General features: G+C 45.6%; 1 protein-coding gene across 4 annotated transcripts in view; it reads right to left on the reverse strand.

The window, feature by feature from the left end:
• Positions 1-560: 560 nt before the first annotated feature.
• LOC132833335 (electrogenic sodium bicarbonate cotransporter 1-like) overlaps positions 561-15,333 on the reverse strand; it is a 205,798-nt gene continuing 191,025 nt past the window's right edge. For 2 of the 4 annotated variants that reach the window (XM_060851520.1, XM_060851519.1), the window contains exons 23-26: positions 13,881-14,039; positions 9,291-9,369; positions 5,132-5,211; positions 821-904 (exon numbers count right to left, since the gene is read on the reverse strand). In XM_060851520.1, the coding sequence (XP_060707503.1) occupies positions 5,168-5,211; positions 9,291-9,369; positions 13,881-14,039 (282 nt within the window). In that variant the 3' untranslated portion in view covers positions 821-904; positions 5,132-5,167. Of the gene's footprint in view, positions 905-5,131; positions 5,212-9,290; positions 9,370-13,880; positions 14,040-15,333 lie in introns of all 4 variants that reach the window. The other 2 variants (XM_060851518.1, XM_060851517.1) reach the window with 1 other exon arrangement.

The following is a 15,333-nucleotide window of genomic DNA, read 5'->3' on the forward strand; positions in this document are numbered from 1 at the left end:
TAAGAGAACATCAATATGAGCATTCAGGCCTGAAGAGATTGTAATGTTTCTGTAATCACTCGTATCCCATTTATTTGGGTTAAAGTGTCATTAGAAATAGCATCTTTGCATAGTCAGCAGTGCCCAGCAGGTCACCCAGAAAAGCACCAGTGCTTCACATTGGCTGGAAAGGAGAAGACCACTGTCCATCAGCTTGTGTCACAGGGGAAGGTGGGAGGGAAGCAGAGATGGACGCGCAGGGGAGGGGGGCCAATGTGCAGGAAGGGGTGTGGTGTGTGCAGTGTTTCACTGTTGCAGTGTACCATGGAATTGCACACCCCCCCACCAACAATCTACACCACCCCCCCACATCCTCCCAACCAACCTATCCTCACCTCACCCCACTTCCCTCCAACATTCACCCAAGCAACCCACCCGTACCTCACCCTACCTCCCTCCAACACCCTCCAATACAACCCACCCTCACCTCACCCCACCTCCTTCCAACACCCTCCAATACAACCCACCCTCACCTCACCCCACCTCCCTCCAACACCCTCCCAACCAACCCAACCTCACCTCACCTCACCTCACAATTCCCCCTACCCCTCAAAAACCCATCTGTTCTTCAGGCTGGAAGCCAGTCCAGGGAGAAGAGCTCTGAACTGGGTGAGGGTGATGTGAGAAAGGGATGGAGGGCCACAGTGCGCCCAAAGCCCTTTGCCGGGGTGTAACCCAGTCATAATTCCATGGTGCGGCTGCCAGGATGGGAGATAGTCACCTCGAAGGATTGGCATGTCGATAGTGGGTGGAGAGTTAGAGTGCTGTTTCAGCGCCCCTCCCTCTCCACATCGAGTCTGTGTCAGAGTCTGGATCAAGCTCTATTCTTATTTGAGGCACATTTCCTATTGGAGTGGTTGCAGGGCTGAAAAGAAAAGCAAAAACACAGGCATCAATAACTGTCTAAACCAGCGGAGATTCTCTGTAAAAATAATGCACCTGAACTCACGATCTCTACCGCCAAGAAGGACAAGGGCATCAGATACATGGGAATACCACCCCCTTGCAAGTTCTTCTCCAAACCCCTCACCACGCCGACTATCCATGAACCTGCTGTCCCGTCCGTCTGGATGGTCAAAGTCATGGGTTTGTACAGTAATCACATTAACTCTGACATTTGAAGGCAGTCACAGTTCACTGTATACTGCACAAAAGGTAAATTAATTACTAATATATCGAACCCTCAGCTACCTCCTGATTGGAGTTTTGACATAATGCACCTATTTCTTGGCAGCAGACTTTAACATCATTGGAAGAGAAAGTTACAGGTTTTTTGCCTTCCCCCAACACACATTCCCTTTCCAAGTGATAACACGATGTTTCAGAGCAGGAAGATACTCATTCCCGACTCCAGCTATCTGTGCCGTAACCCCATGTTTTGATTCTTGCTTAAACCAGAGTTCTTATTTTAAGGCTTCTTCAGTCTTCCCCAGCAGTCCCAGAAAGTGAGGTCAAACCAGATTTAAGCTAAAAAAGTCAACTCCCTAACTGCCAGCCTGAATATTATTAACTACTGCTGGCTTCTGTGAGGCTGTAGCAGAGGTAGTAATTTCATGCATAATTTCACCAAACCTTTCATCCAGTAATATCTAAGAAAGACACGAGCAAAAGAATTAAAAAACAGAGAGAAGTTGAGCCGATACAGAATCTTGGCTGACCCAGACTTGTAGCAATGTGAACAATTCTGCTCTCTGTCTCAACAGGGTGGTCATTATGGGGGACTTTAACTTCCCCAACATTGACTGGAAATGTCTAACCAGGCCAGGTGTTTGATTTAGTGAGCACTTTGGAGAGAGTGACCATAATTCAGTTACATTTAGTTTAGCGATGCCTCAGGGTACATGCCACAGGGCAAGAGTTAGAGACTGGGGGGAGGGGGGGGGGCAATTATAATGCGATTAGACAAAACTTTAGAATGCATAGAATGGGGTAGCAAAATGCAGGGGATACAGACAATCGAAGGGTGGAGCTGGTTTAAGGAACAGATATTGTGTGTCCTTGATAGGTACATCCCTGTCAGGCAGGGAGGAAGTGATAAGGTAAGGGAACCGTGGTTTACAACAGAAATTGCATCTCTTGTTAAGCTGAAGAAGGAGGCTTATGTGACGATGAGGCGAGATGGTTCAGATAAGGCAATGGAGAGTTACAGATCAGCGAGGAAGGATTTAAAGAGAGACTTAAGAAGAGCAAAGAGAGGACACAAGCAGTCTTTAGAGATGCTAAACGAATACTTCTCATCAGTTTTCCCTCAGGAAAAGGAGAATATTGTAGAGGTGAAGAATGAGATCCGGGCTATTAGAGGAGAAAGGATCGAGGTTAATAAGGAAGAGGTGTTATCAATTCTAGAAGGAGTGAAAGTAGACAAGTCTCCTGTGCCGGATGGGATTTATCCGAGGATTCTACGGGAAGCTAGGGAGGAGGTGTTGGAGCCTTTGGTTTCGAACTTTGAATCGTCATTGTCTACAGGTTTAGTACCAGAGGCCTGGAGGATTGCAAATGTTGTGCCCTTGTTCAAGAGGGGCAATAGAGATGACCCAGGTAATTATAGACCAGTGAGCCTTACGTCTGTTGTAGGAAAAGTTTTGGAAAGGATTATAAGAGATAGGATTGATAATCAATGAGCAAGCAACAGTTTGATTGCAGATAGTCAACTGAGTTTCATTAAGGGCAGATCATGTCTCACAAACCTCATTGAGTTTTTTGAGAAGGTGACCAAGCATGTAGATGAGGGTACAGCAGTTGACATGGTGTACATGGGTGTCATGCTGCAACTATATAAAACGCTAGTGCGGCCACACTTGGAATATTGTGTACAGTTCTGGTCGCCCCATTACAGGAAGGATGTGGAAGCATTGGAAAAGGTGCAGAGGAGATTTACCAGGATGTTGCCTGGTCTGGAAGGAAGGTCTTATGAGGAAAGGCTGAGAGACTTGGGTCTATTCTCATTGGAAAGAAGAAGGCTAAGAGGGGATTTGATAGAGACACACAAGACGATCAGAGGATTAGATAGGGTAGACAGTGAAATGATGATGTTTGCTTGTATGAGGGGGCATAGCTATAAATTGAGGGGTGATAGATTTAAGACAGATGCCAGAGGCAAGTTCTTTATGCAGAGAGTGGTAAGGGCGTGGAATGCCCTACCTGCCAATGTAGTCGACTCAGTCACATTAGGGAGATTTAAACAATCCTTGGACAAGCACATGGACGCTGATGGGATAGTGTAGGGTAATGGGCTTAGATTAGTTCACAGGTTGGCGCAACATTGAGGTCCGAAGGACCTGTTCTGCGCTGTACTGTTCTGTTCTAATGCATTATAGAAACACTACCTGTACTGGCACTGAGAAAGGTGCAAAGGAGAGCACTCAATCTGAGAGATTATAACCCGCAAGAGACAGGGCTCTTTTCTGTGGAAATTAGAAATTGTAACCAGAGGGAGTTATTTAAAGTTGTATAGGAATGTAAAGGTTGGACGTAGAGAAGAAATAAAAATAGAAAATACTGAGAAACTCAGTTGGCCTGGCAGTGTCTGTGGAGAGAGAGAGAGAGTTAATGTTTCGAGTCTATTATGATTTCCACAGAAGAATACACTCACAGTTTCAAGAACAGCTTCTTCCCTGGACTCTCTCCACTCAAATAACGTTGATCTTGTGTTTGACGTGTCCTGTGCAGCAATAACCCCGTGTGCCTCACTCTGTCTAAACACCCTGTGATCGGTGTGTCCTTATTTGCTATGATCTGCCTATCTACACTGAACTTTTCACTGCATTTAGGTACATTCAACTTCAATAAGTCGAATCAAGATCAAAAACTTTAGACTTTCTTCTGCAGAAGAGTCATGTTGGAGTTGAAACATTAACTCTATTACTCTCCCCACAGATGCTGGCAGACCTGCTGAGATTCTCCAGCAATGCTTGTTCTTCGGTCAGATCTCCAGCATCCACACTATTTTGCATTTATATAGATATTGAGATGTTTCCAGTTTGAGCCCAGAATGAAAGGCCTTAAAATATGACATCATTAATTAAATTCAAAATGGAATCCAGAAGACATTTCTTTACCCATAGAGTTGGGAGAATAATATCATTAGAACTAGGAATAGTTCCATTCAGCCCCTCAAACTGGGGCTCATAGTGGATCTGGTTGTAGTTTTAATACCACTCCCTGCCGACCCCTCTACTCCCTCATTGATCCAAACTCTGTTTGACTCAAACTCAAATATATCCAATGATCCAGCTTCCATTACTGATGAGAATTCCACAGATTGACAGTTGCTTGAGGGAAGAGATTCTTCCTCTTCTGCATCTTAAATGGGAGATCCCTTATTCTAAGGTTGCATCTTCCTTTGTTCTGGACTCCCCGGTAATGTGGAGGACTTTCCCAGCAGTAAATCCTCATGAGTGTGTCCCGTTTGTGGATTTGCCTCACATACACACACCCACTAAGTGTAACAGGGAGAAATTCTGTGCCACTTTGATCTGGTTGTGGACCTCCCGACCAGTTCCTAACTTTGCCAGAAACATCAGTGGATGTTCAAACACACATGGGAGAGTCAGTGTCCACTATGTCTGCAGACTGATCCACCGTGACACAGGATCAGCAGTGGGATGGATCACTGGTCTTACCTAGACAGCGGGATGGATCACTGGTTTTATTAGATTAGATTAGACTTACAGTGTGGAATCAGGCCCTTCGGACCAACAAGTCCACACCGACCCGCCGAAGTGCAACCCACCCATTCCCCTACATTTACCCCTTACCTAACACTACGGGCAATTTAGCATGGCCAATTCACCTAACCTGCACATCTTTGGACTGTGGGAGGAAACCGGAGCACCCGGAGGAAACCCACGCAGACACGGGGAGAATGTGCAAACTCCACACAGTCAGTCGCCTGAGTCGGGAATTGAACCCGGGTCTCAGGTGCTGTGAGGCAGCAGTGCTAACCACTGTGCCACCGTGCCGCCCACTAACATCTAACAGCAGGATAGATTACTGGTCTTACCTAGACAGCAGGATAGATCACTGGTCTTACCTAGACAGCAGGATGGATCACTGGTCTTACCTAGACAGCGGGATGGATCACTGGTCTTACCTAGACAGAGTGATTGGCTGAAGAAAAGGAATCGGATCAGCATGAAGTATGTCGTTCAAGGAACATCGGGGGCTTTTCTCCTGAGTGAAGAAAAGAGACTCCATTAGGTACTGGCTGACTTTACACAGCAATTGTTCAACCCGGATACAACCTCCCCACCCCCCCAAAAAAAAGGCTAGTGTTCCTCCTGTCACTGCCCCTGCAATGGATTCTGAGTCTGGGCTCCACACATTTGAGAGGATGTGATCTCGAGCATTCTCCCTCAAAGGTCATTGGGAAGCAGGTTGGATTGGAGTATTCCCTAGGTAATTGGATAACTATCTGATGAGGATAAAATGATTAGAGCCCTGGTGAAAGGGACGTGGGGCTAATCAGAAAACTCTGTTAAAGAGCTAGCACAGGCATGTCGGAACGGTGGCCTGCATCGATGAACAATAGGTATCCCTCCTGTGATAATTTTCCCCCTACTGTTGTGACCTCACCAGTGTGGATGTGTTGAGAATCAGAACTTCCTCCTCACTTTCTCACAACTGGGGGGGTGTGACATTAATGTCCGAGTTGGCCTGGCTTTTCAAACTCTTTCTGTTACTTAAAGCGTGACTCCTTCGTTCCGCGAGTCTGCTAACTTTCTGCACACCATCAAAGGGTGCTGTCCGCCCACAGCTGGCCTCAGTATCCACCAGTGGACAGTTGGTTGTTCTCTCATCAGGACCGGGGAGGGAGGGGGGATCCTTCGCATTTCCAAAGGACATATATTCCAATTCGGATTGAGGTGGACAGATGGGATAGGGATAGACCAGGGTGAATGTGACACTTGATTCTCAGCGTCTGTACAGAGCTGCAGTATTCACACAAATCAGAGCAGCAAGCTCAGATTGAACAGAACTTCAAGTCTTTGGAATGGAGTTAGTGACAGGACGGCAACAAACCTGATAAGTCTGTAAGTTAGCTCACTGAGCTGGAAGGTTTATTTTCAGACATTTTGTCACCATGACTTGGTAACATCATCAGTGAGAGTCTCCGGTGAAGTGCTGGTGGTATGTCCCGTCTCCCTATTTATAGGTCTTGGTTTCTTAAGGTGGGTGATGTCATTTCCGGTTCTTTTTTTTTGCAAGGAAAGGTAGATGGGGTCTAAGTTGATGTGTTTATTGATGGAGTTCTGGTTGGGATACATGAACACCAATTGGCCAGCAAAAGACAGACCCACTCTCACTAGTTTCTGTACATACATGCATAGAAGGATATCAGTTTGACTGGGACAGCACACACACATCCTAGGGCAGGTGAAACAAAGACACGCATGAGAATTCTTAGGCATGGCATTCTAACCAGAACTCCATCAATAAACACATAGATTTAGATCCTATCTACTTTCCCTTGAAATATAGAACTGGAAATGACATCACCACCTTAAGAAACCAAGACCTATAAATAGGGAGACGGGATATACCACCAGCACTTCACCGTAGACTCTCACTGATGATGTTACCAAGACATGGTGACTTGGTAAGTGGAGTTGAAATGCCCATCAGCCATGATTGAATGGCAGAGTGGACTCGATGGGCCAAACGGCCTTACTTCCACTCCTATGTCTTATGGTCTTAAACCAAGAGCTATAAATGGAGAGGTGGAACATACCGCCAGCCCTTCACCAGAGACTCTCACTGATGATGTTGGTGACAAAACATCTGAAAACAAACCTTCCAGCTCAGCGAGCTAACTTACAGACTTATTCTCAACCTGAGCTACAAATCTTCTCAAAGTTCACAAACCTGATGGTTATTATAAAAGCAAAGACCACACACACAAATGAAGGAAAATCGTCAGCCCATCAACAATCAAACAAATCATTCCCTGGTAATGCAGGTGCATTCTGAAGGTGTGGAGTAGACAGCAGAGACACCAAATCCGCTGACCCGTGCTTATAATTTGTCATTGAGCTCCGAGGGGCTGCAAGCTTTCATTGATTTGAAATCAGTAGATTGCCTACCTGTTGGTACCTTCTACATGTTGCAAATGTCATGGAGTCCTCCACACACCGTAGGCCTTTACACTCTGGGAAAACCATCGACTGAATATTCCTAATACAGTGACCATGCAGTTTGGCAGTGGGCAGAATGTATTGGGTCTAAATGTTTCCGCCCGCCAGCCCACAATGACCCAATCAGATTGATGGAGCTATTAAAACTGAAGTCATAACAACGTTCCATCCGGGGTGAGATTAGAAGTCAATGGTGAACAGATGCTGGAGATGCTCTGGAATTAGGTGAGCATTGCCTGAGATTACAATAAAGAACTGAGTAGATCATCAGTGAATAAAGTGATTTTCACGTCATATTAAAAACTCGACCTACCACAAGGGATGGGAGACTTCATCCATTGGCTAATGGCATTTCTGTCCTTGCTGTGGTGTCAAACACCACCTGAGATATCATATGTACATCCTGCCTTTAAGAGGACAAGACATGGTAGATATAGGAAGAGTCAAATGTGTGGTGCTGGAAAAGCACAGCAGGTCAGGAAGCATCCGAGGAGAAGGAGAATCGATGTTTCGGGCATAAGCCCTTTATCAGGAATGTGGTGGGGTGGGGGAGGAGGTGGGGGAGGAGGCTGAGAGATATTTAGGAGGGTGGAGTTGGGGGTGGGGGTGGGGGTGGGGTTGAGTATGGGGCTGGGGAGGTAGGTAGCTGGGATGGCGATAAGTAAGTGGAGGCGGGGGGGTTGATGGTGATAGGTCGGAGCGGAGGGAAGGGAGATGAACAGGTAGGACAGTTCAAGAGGGTGGTGCTGAGTTGGAGGGTTGGATCTGGGTTGAGGTGGTGATGAGGGGAGATGAGGAAATTGGTGAAGTCGATGTTGATGCCGTGGGGTTGGAGGGTGGCAAGGTGGAAGATGAGGGGTTCTTCCTCCAGGTGTCGGGTGGCTTGGATTTGGTGGTAAAGGAGGCCCAGGATTTGCATGTCCTTGGCGAAATGGGAGGGGAAGTTGAAGTAGTCAACCACGGGGCGGTAGGATTGGTTAAATAAAGCCCCCACACCACAGGTTTGTGGGCAAAATTACAGCATATTGGCTTTGGGGTTAATAGCACTGGGGGCATGGATTGAGAATTGGTTAGCAGGCAGGAAACAGAGGGGAGAAATAAATGGCCTTTTTCAAAGTGGCAGTTCATGATTTTCCTAAAGAAAGTGCCTTTTCCCAACTGTCTATGGACAGCTGAAGATTAACAAGACCTTTATCACAGAACTTAGAATCCTAGAATCCCTACAGTGTGAAAACAGGCCCTTCGGCCCAACAAGTCCACACGAATCCTCCGAACAGCAACCCACCCAGACCCATCCCCCTAACTTATTACTCTACATTTACCCCTGACTAATGTACCTAACCTACACATCCCTGAACACCATGGGAAATTTAGCATAGCCAATCCACCTGACCTGCATACCTTTGGATTGTGGGAGGAAACCGGAGCACCTGGAGGAAACCCAGGATCACTGCACTCGAAATGTTAATTCTGTTTCTCTCTGAGAAATTCTCCAGCAATTTCTGTTTTTACTTCAAGTCTCCAGTATTGCAGTACTTCCCTTTTATTCATAGTCTTCCTAGGCAAAAGGCCATGTTCCTACTGTGTGGGGAGGCTGCAGACTGAGGAATAGATTTACAAGGCTATTTCAGAAAGCAACAAATCACTCCCCATGCACTTTAACAGGCAGCCAAGAAAAATTGCTGTAAAAGCCATTTGCGTTCCCACATTGACCGCTCTGGAAGGTCAAGGTGTGAGCTCTATGATATAATAAAACCATTCTGCGTTGTGATTAGGAGAAAGAGCGCGCAAACAGATTAAAGGAATTCACTGACCTGAAACACAAAGTGAATGACAGCAGGGAGAGACAAAAGGAGCAGGGTTAGAATTTGGTGAAAGTTCCCACTGAAGCAGAGTTAGTTGATGATTGTTGGACCAGTCCAGTGCACAGGGCTGTAACAGTTAGAATGAAGCACAAAAGGGAAAAAGAGAGAGAGAGAGAGTGAGGTTGAAAACTGGAGAGACAGACAGCTGGAGGCACCATTTGATGTGGGTCAGAATAAAGAGAGGGTGAGGATAAAGATGACGACATTTCTCACTGAAATAAATGAAGTCAGGCAGGCAGAAGATATTACTCACTGGTTAGGAAGGGCTCTTGTTCCATCAGATCCATTGAAATATTAATAGCAGGAACTTTTTCTGAATATGGGTAATCAGACTGTGAAGGAAATGTGTACAATGCTTAAATAAACTAAACTGCTCGCTGGAAACGACCAAAAAAAAATACTGATGGTGAATTATCACATTACTGGTCATTAAGAGGGGTGAGGGGCTTCATCGGTCCTGTGGAGAATATGAATTTCAGAGACCAGCAAAAATCCTTGAATGTAGTAATTATTCTCCAAATTAATTGATTGTTTATCTCAAATGAGTGTCACAGTCTTTTACTGAAAGATGGCCAGTGAGGATTCTAATCTGTGAGATAAACACCCGTCATTGTTAGTCACCACATCAACAGTCTGTTTAACCTGACAAGCAATCAGCATCGGTCCTAAAGGCAGCTTTTAGGATTGGTTTCAGAATGGAACAAGAAACAGCTGAAAAATATCATGTTGTTAGTTGCTTCTTTAGTAAGAAATCTCATTGGGGTGAGAATGAGACGATAAACTCCTGTGGGAAGATGTCGATTGACTCGCAGAAACTGATAGGAAGGAGCGTGACACGGCTTTGTGGCATCAGCACAGTTACATGGCACTGAGGATTACATGGAGACTACACGTATGACTGATGACATGTGGGCAGCATCAGAAATCGGAGTGGAACAGAGCGTCCCATTGGCTACTTTGCAAAGAAAGAGCAGAAATGTGACTCAAAACTGTAAAACATTTCAGAAGACATGTTAAACAAAGTTGCAGCAATGACACAACATATAGAAAACAGCAACTATTATCTCACCACAGCAATTACACTAACAGTTAACACTTGTCAGCTTTCACACCATCATTACAATTCATAGTAACTGGGTTTTTGGCGTTTGTAACGTGAGGATGTAAACAGGTGTGATACGCCACACTCCACAATACAATCTCTGAATGAGAGAGGAAATCTCAGATGCTGCAGCTGGCCTCAATAGAATCCCTGCAAAAAGAGGTCATTCAGCCCATCCCAACACCCTACATTGCCCACTCACACATCTCAAGCAATTCAGCATGGCCAATCCACCCATCTTTGGATGGTGGGAGGAAACCCAGACAGGCACAGGGAGAGTGCACAAACTGCACACAGACAGTCACCTGAGGGTGGAATTGAACCCAGGATCCCTGGTGCTGTGAGGCAGCGGTGCTAACCACAGAGCCACCATGCAACACTTACTACTAACTCAAATTGCTGTTGCCGACCTGCTGATGGCTGGGTGGCAAAGTTGCAATTTCTGCCTTCCTGTTAGCTCAGGGATTGATAATGAAAGCAGTGGCAAGTGTGTTCACCAATGGCCTGGTATCGAGCTTGTCACAGTGAGTGTCTGACTTTCTTTTCATTCCATCATGGAGTGTCACTCCTGAGACTATGACATACTGCCCTTCCTCAGTGCCCCTTCAGAGGGTGGTGAGGAGCACCCTTCTTGAAATGCTGCCGTCTGCATTCACTGTACTCCCAGATTGGGAGGTTGGCCGGGCTATTGGTCAAACATGAGGCAAGGAGCAGCAGAGGGTGATTTATCCTGGGTGTTGCTTAAAGTCTCTTGCCAGTAACTAGAGCGAGGGAATGCACCCACAGCATTCTCAGTGGCACTGCCAATGCTGTCATCTCCAGAATTCAGGATCAAAACCCAGCACCAGCCCAACAAAACTTGGAGGAAAAGTCATGGCGCGGGGGCTTTTAAAAACTACTTGTGCTAATTTTTTTTCAAGTATTAGTCACTGCGAGGATATGGGAGATAAAGGGAAATGAGCTGGTTTTTACTGACAATGAAAACTAACCAACCAGGAAATGAAGAAACTTTGCTTTTCAATTGATCATGGGAAGTGGGGGGGGGAGGTAGTCACATCAATGATTGATATTTGAAGTGACCAATGGCAGGAGTGTGTGGGTAAGATGGTTAGATACAGTGTGATGAAGATGTATCCGGTCAGGATAACCCCCAATCCACCTTGGAATTACTCAGTTCAAAGATGGAAGAATTTATGTTTCAGAAGGTCATGGTGATAATGCACTTGTACTGACATCTCCATCATTAGAACAGGCTGCAAGTCAATGTGCCTTATCATTGGCTCAGGAAGAAACATGAAGCAGGCAGTTTACACACTAAGTGGGGGATTACATTTGCCTCACCCTGTTCCTGAAACAGGATGTGTTTGCAACCCTGATGAAAAGTCTTCAACCTTAAACTCTATTTCTCTCTCCACCGACACTGCCTGACCTGTTAAGTATTCCCATTATATTCTGTTTTCATCTCAGATGTTTTGCTTCATATGAGTGAGTTTGCTTTTATCATTTTGTGGAACAAATTCCATTTAGTGTTGCACACCACAGACACCAAATCTTCCTTTTCCCTTGTAGCCAGGCGCCAATACAACAGAGGACACCTGCCAATGGACGCCCAGGTCTGGATGGGGCAAATCCTAAATCAAAGACAAGGTTTCGGAAGGAATCTCAGCAGCTGCTAATCTACAGCCCAGACCAAGACATTCGTGTGACAGGTAAGTTCTGACTTTCTAATTCGACATTCCTAAACAACAGTGTTTCTCACATTTGGAAGATGCTCACCAAGCCAATGCATTATTGTCCACAGGAATAAGACAGACTTTTGAAGTCATTATTGAGGAAGGAGTGTCCCAAACAAGGGAACAGAACACTGAAATATAAACCAGGCTGTTTGGGGATGATTTTAGGGAATGCTTATTTTGTACAAAGGTGAGTGGGAATCTGGAACTCCCTTACTACGCATTCCTTCCCCCCACTGCAGGGGCTGGGGAGCAGTTGAAAGAGCTAGAAAATAGTTTGATACATTTTTATTGAGTGAGACAATTAAGTCTCATGAAACCAAGATGGGTAGATGGAATTAAGATGCAGATCAGTCAGAATCTAACCAAACAGACATGATGGGCTGAGTGACCTCCTCCAGATACTATCTTCCTCGATTCTTGAGCAAAGTTGCTTTCAATCTGTGCTTGACTGAAGGAGGGAAAAACACTAGTCCCCAGTTTTCATCCTTGGGCCAGCCCAGTACCTGAGATCGCTCAAAATAAACTAGAATCAGCATCACTGCAATAAAACAGGAACAACTGACATTTCTATCAGCAGGTCTGACAGCACTGGGGGGATTAAAGATGTTTCTGGTCAAGTATGCCTCTTCGATGTGTGACAAAACCTGAGACTGCTGGAAATGCTCCGAGCTCTGGCAGCATCTATGGTGAAGAGGGAGATGTTATTCAAAGCAGCGAGGGGACAAACAGTCAAAGGCAGGGCCTGCGATGGGGAAAGATTCAATGTCATTGAACAAAAGGCAGAGGTAGTTGGAACAGTTGGGCAGGTTCTCTACCTCATAGCCAATACTGGCAGGGGGAGAGTGGCTGTGTCAGGGGTCTGCTCTTTCCCGGGTTTGGATTGGGCTGTTCGGGTCAAGCCAGGTCAGGTGGGATTAGTGGCCACTTGGAATGTTGGGACAGCAGTGAATAACCCATCACCACACCAATGCAGTACCTAACAGAATTGTTTGACTGAGTCATTTCTTGTTAAATTTTACTCGACTAACATTGAACAGAAGAGATTGAATCCAATTGAAAGATTAGAAAATGGTTCCTGTTTTCAGATGCTGCTAGACTTGGAAAGTGGGGTGTGAGGTTCCTGAGTGAGAGCAAAGTCGGATTAATTCCCTTTCACTTTCCCCACCTTTCAACAACATAAAACTGATCACAGTTCTAACTTGCATTGGTTCATCTGGAATCAAAACTTTAACTCTGTTTCTCTCTCTGAACAGATGCTGCCAGATCTGCTGAGTTTCTCCAGCACTGACTGCTTTTATTTCAGATTTCCAGCACCTGCAATATTTTGCTATTATACATTTATATGAGGCCTTTATCATACTAAAACATCACAAACAGTGCGTGTATTAGGCTGCGGGAATGACAACCATCATTATACTGAATCCATTTGGAGACTGGTCACTGGTTTTTAAAAGTGAATTGCTAGATTTCCCGTGTGATGCTGGTAATCAGCTGTAGTTGCTGGTGAAGGGGAAATGAGTTGGTCCTCCAGCAGTAACCTGCAGAATCAGCAAAACGGGGAGACAAGGAGACTCTTACCTTCCCCAGCAAGCTGCTGTGATCAGGGACATGCTGTCTGCAAGAGCAGTTCAACAACAACTTTCACAGAGAAAGTGGATAAGCCTTGAGAACAACATCACAGGACAGGGCTATGGGGAAGGAGAGGGGCAGTGGTACAAGTTGGACAGGTCTTTCAAAAAGCCAGCACAGATATGATTGGATAAACGGCCTCCTCCTGTGTGTGGCACATTCCAACAATCCAGGAGAATGTCGGATGATTGCTGAAGATTGGGAAAATTCATCCATCTGCATTCCGGCTTTGAACGCTTAACTGAGCATTTCAATCGGATTAGACAATGAGAAACAGATTAAAACCCAGTAATTAGCTACCTAAACAAGGTTTAAGTTAAGCTCCCTGTGTAACGGACTCCAGTATGTGTCAGTGTGCTGCTAAAATATCACTTACATCCTCATTATCGCTGTCCATGCTCTGCTTCTTTTTCTTCTTCTTGTCATCCTCCTTCTTTTTCTTGTCCTTTTCCGGAATTACATCATCCAGGAAACTGAGATTGTGCTGGGAGAAGATGTAGTCCATTGCCTTCCGAACAGCCACAAGTGCAAGGATCTGTGGATGGAATCCCAGAGTGACAAAGCTGCAGTCTGCAACGGGAGTCCCCGAAACATCTCCCTCTCAGGTTCAGCCTGCAAGCTCCTGGGTGAGAAGAAGACTCTGACCCTCAACGACTCAGATTATCACAGCAATGGCATGGCAACAGAAAGCTCGCTGTAATACAGCACCTTCCACGTGACATTGGTGTCCCAGGCTCTTCACGTGAGGCTGTCTGACAGGATCTGATGCCAAGCCATTTAAGGTCATATTAAGGGCAAGTCACCAACAGGCTGGGTCAAAGTGGCAAAGCTAAAGCAGCATCTTAAACAAGCAGAGAGGTTTGGGGAAAGAATTCCAGAGCTTATGATCAAAGCAGCTGAAGGGACTGCTTCCCATAGGGAGGAGGATGTTCAGTGGAGGACATAGCTCTACCCACACTGTGTTAATTCAGCTCTTCACTGAATCCCAACAAGTCGTTTGGCCCAACCAGTCCACATCGATCCTCTGAAGAGTATCTCACTCAGATCCGCACCCCTACCCTATTACTCTACATTTACCCCTGATTAATGGCCCTAACCTACACATCCTGAACACTCTGGGGCAATTTAGCATGGCTAATTCACCTATCCTCTATATCTTTAGACTGTGGGAGGAAACTGGAGCACCCAGAGGAAACCCACGCAGACACGGGGAGAATGTGCAAACTTCACACATAGTCACCCGAGGCTGGAATCAAATCTGGGTCCCTGGTGCTGTGAGGCAGCAGTGCTAACCACTGAGCCACCATGCCACCCACTTGAGGGCTTTCCCTGTCTGGCTGATGCTCTGTAACTACAAAGCTGCAAAAAAGTTATTTAGAGATTTGATTTCACTGAAGAGGCTTCAAGCCCTTCTAATCCAACAATCTGCTCTGAAAACTCTGCTCACAATTTTGATAGCTGTGACAAATTCTACCATTGCAGCTGAGTTAGCTCAAAACATTCTCAATTTACCGCAACTCCCAATACGAATGAAGCGATCGTTTACAAAATTTCAGGGTCCAGATCTGTAATTAGGTCTTCCTTGGACTATACCTAAGTTTTATTAAAATCTGAAAAGATTTACAAGGATGCTGCCAGGGTTGGAGGGTTTGAGCTACAGGGAGAGGTTGAACAGGCTGGGTCTGTTTTCTCTGGAACGTCAAAGGCTGAGGGGTGACCTTATAGAGATTTATAAAATCATGAGGGGCATGGATAGGATAAATAGGAAGGTCTTTTCTCAGGACTGGGGGAGTCCTGAACTAGAGGGCACAGGTTTAAGGTAAGAGGGG

The sequence above is a fragment of the Hemiscyllium ocellatum genome, chromosome 36, assembly GCF_020745735.1.
Source record: "Hemiscyllium ocellatum isolate sHemOce1 chromosome 36, sHemOce1.pat.X.cur, whole genome shotgun sequence".
In the NCBI taxonomy this organism is placed as follows: domain Eukaryota; kingdom Metazoa; phylum Chordata; class Chondrichthyes; order Orectolobiformes; family Hemiscylliidae; genus Hemiscyllium; species Hemiscyllium ocellatum.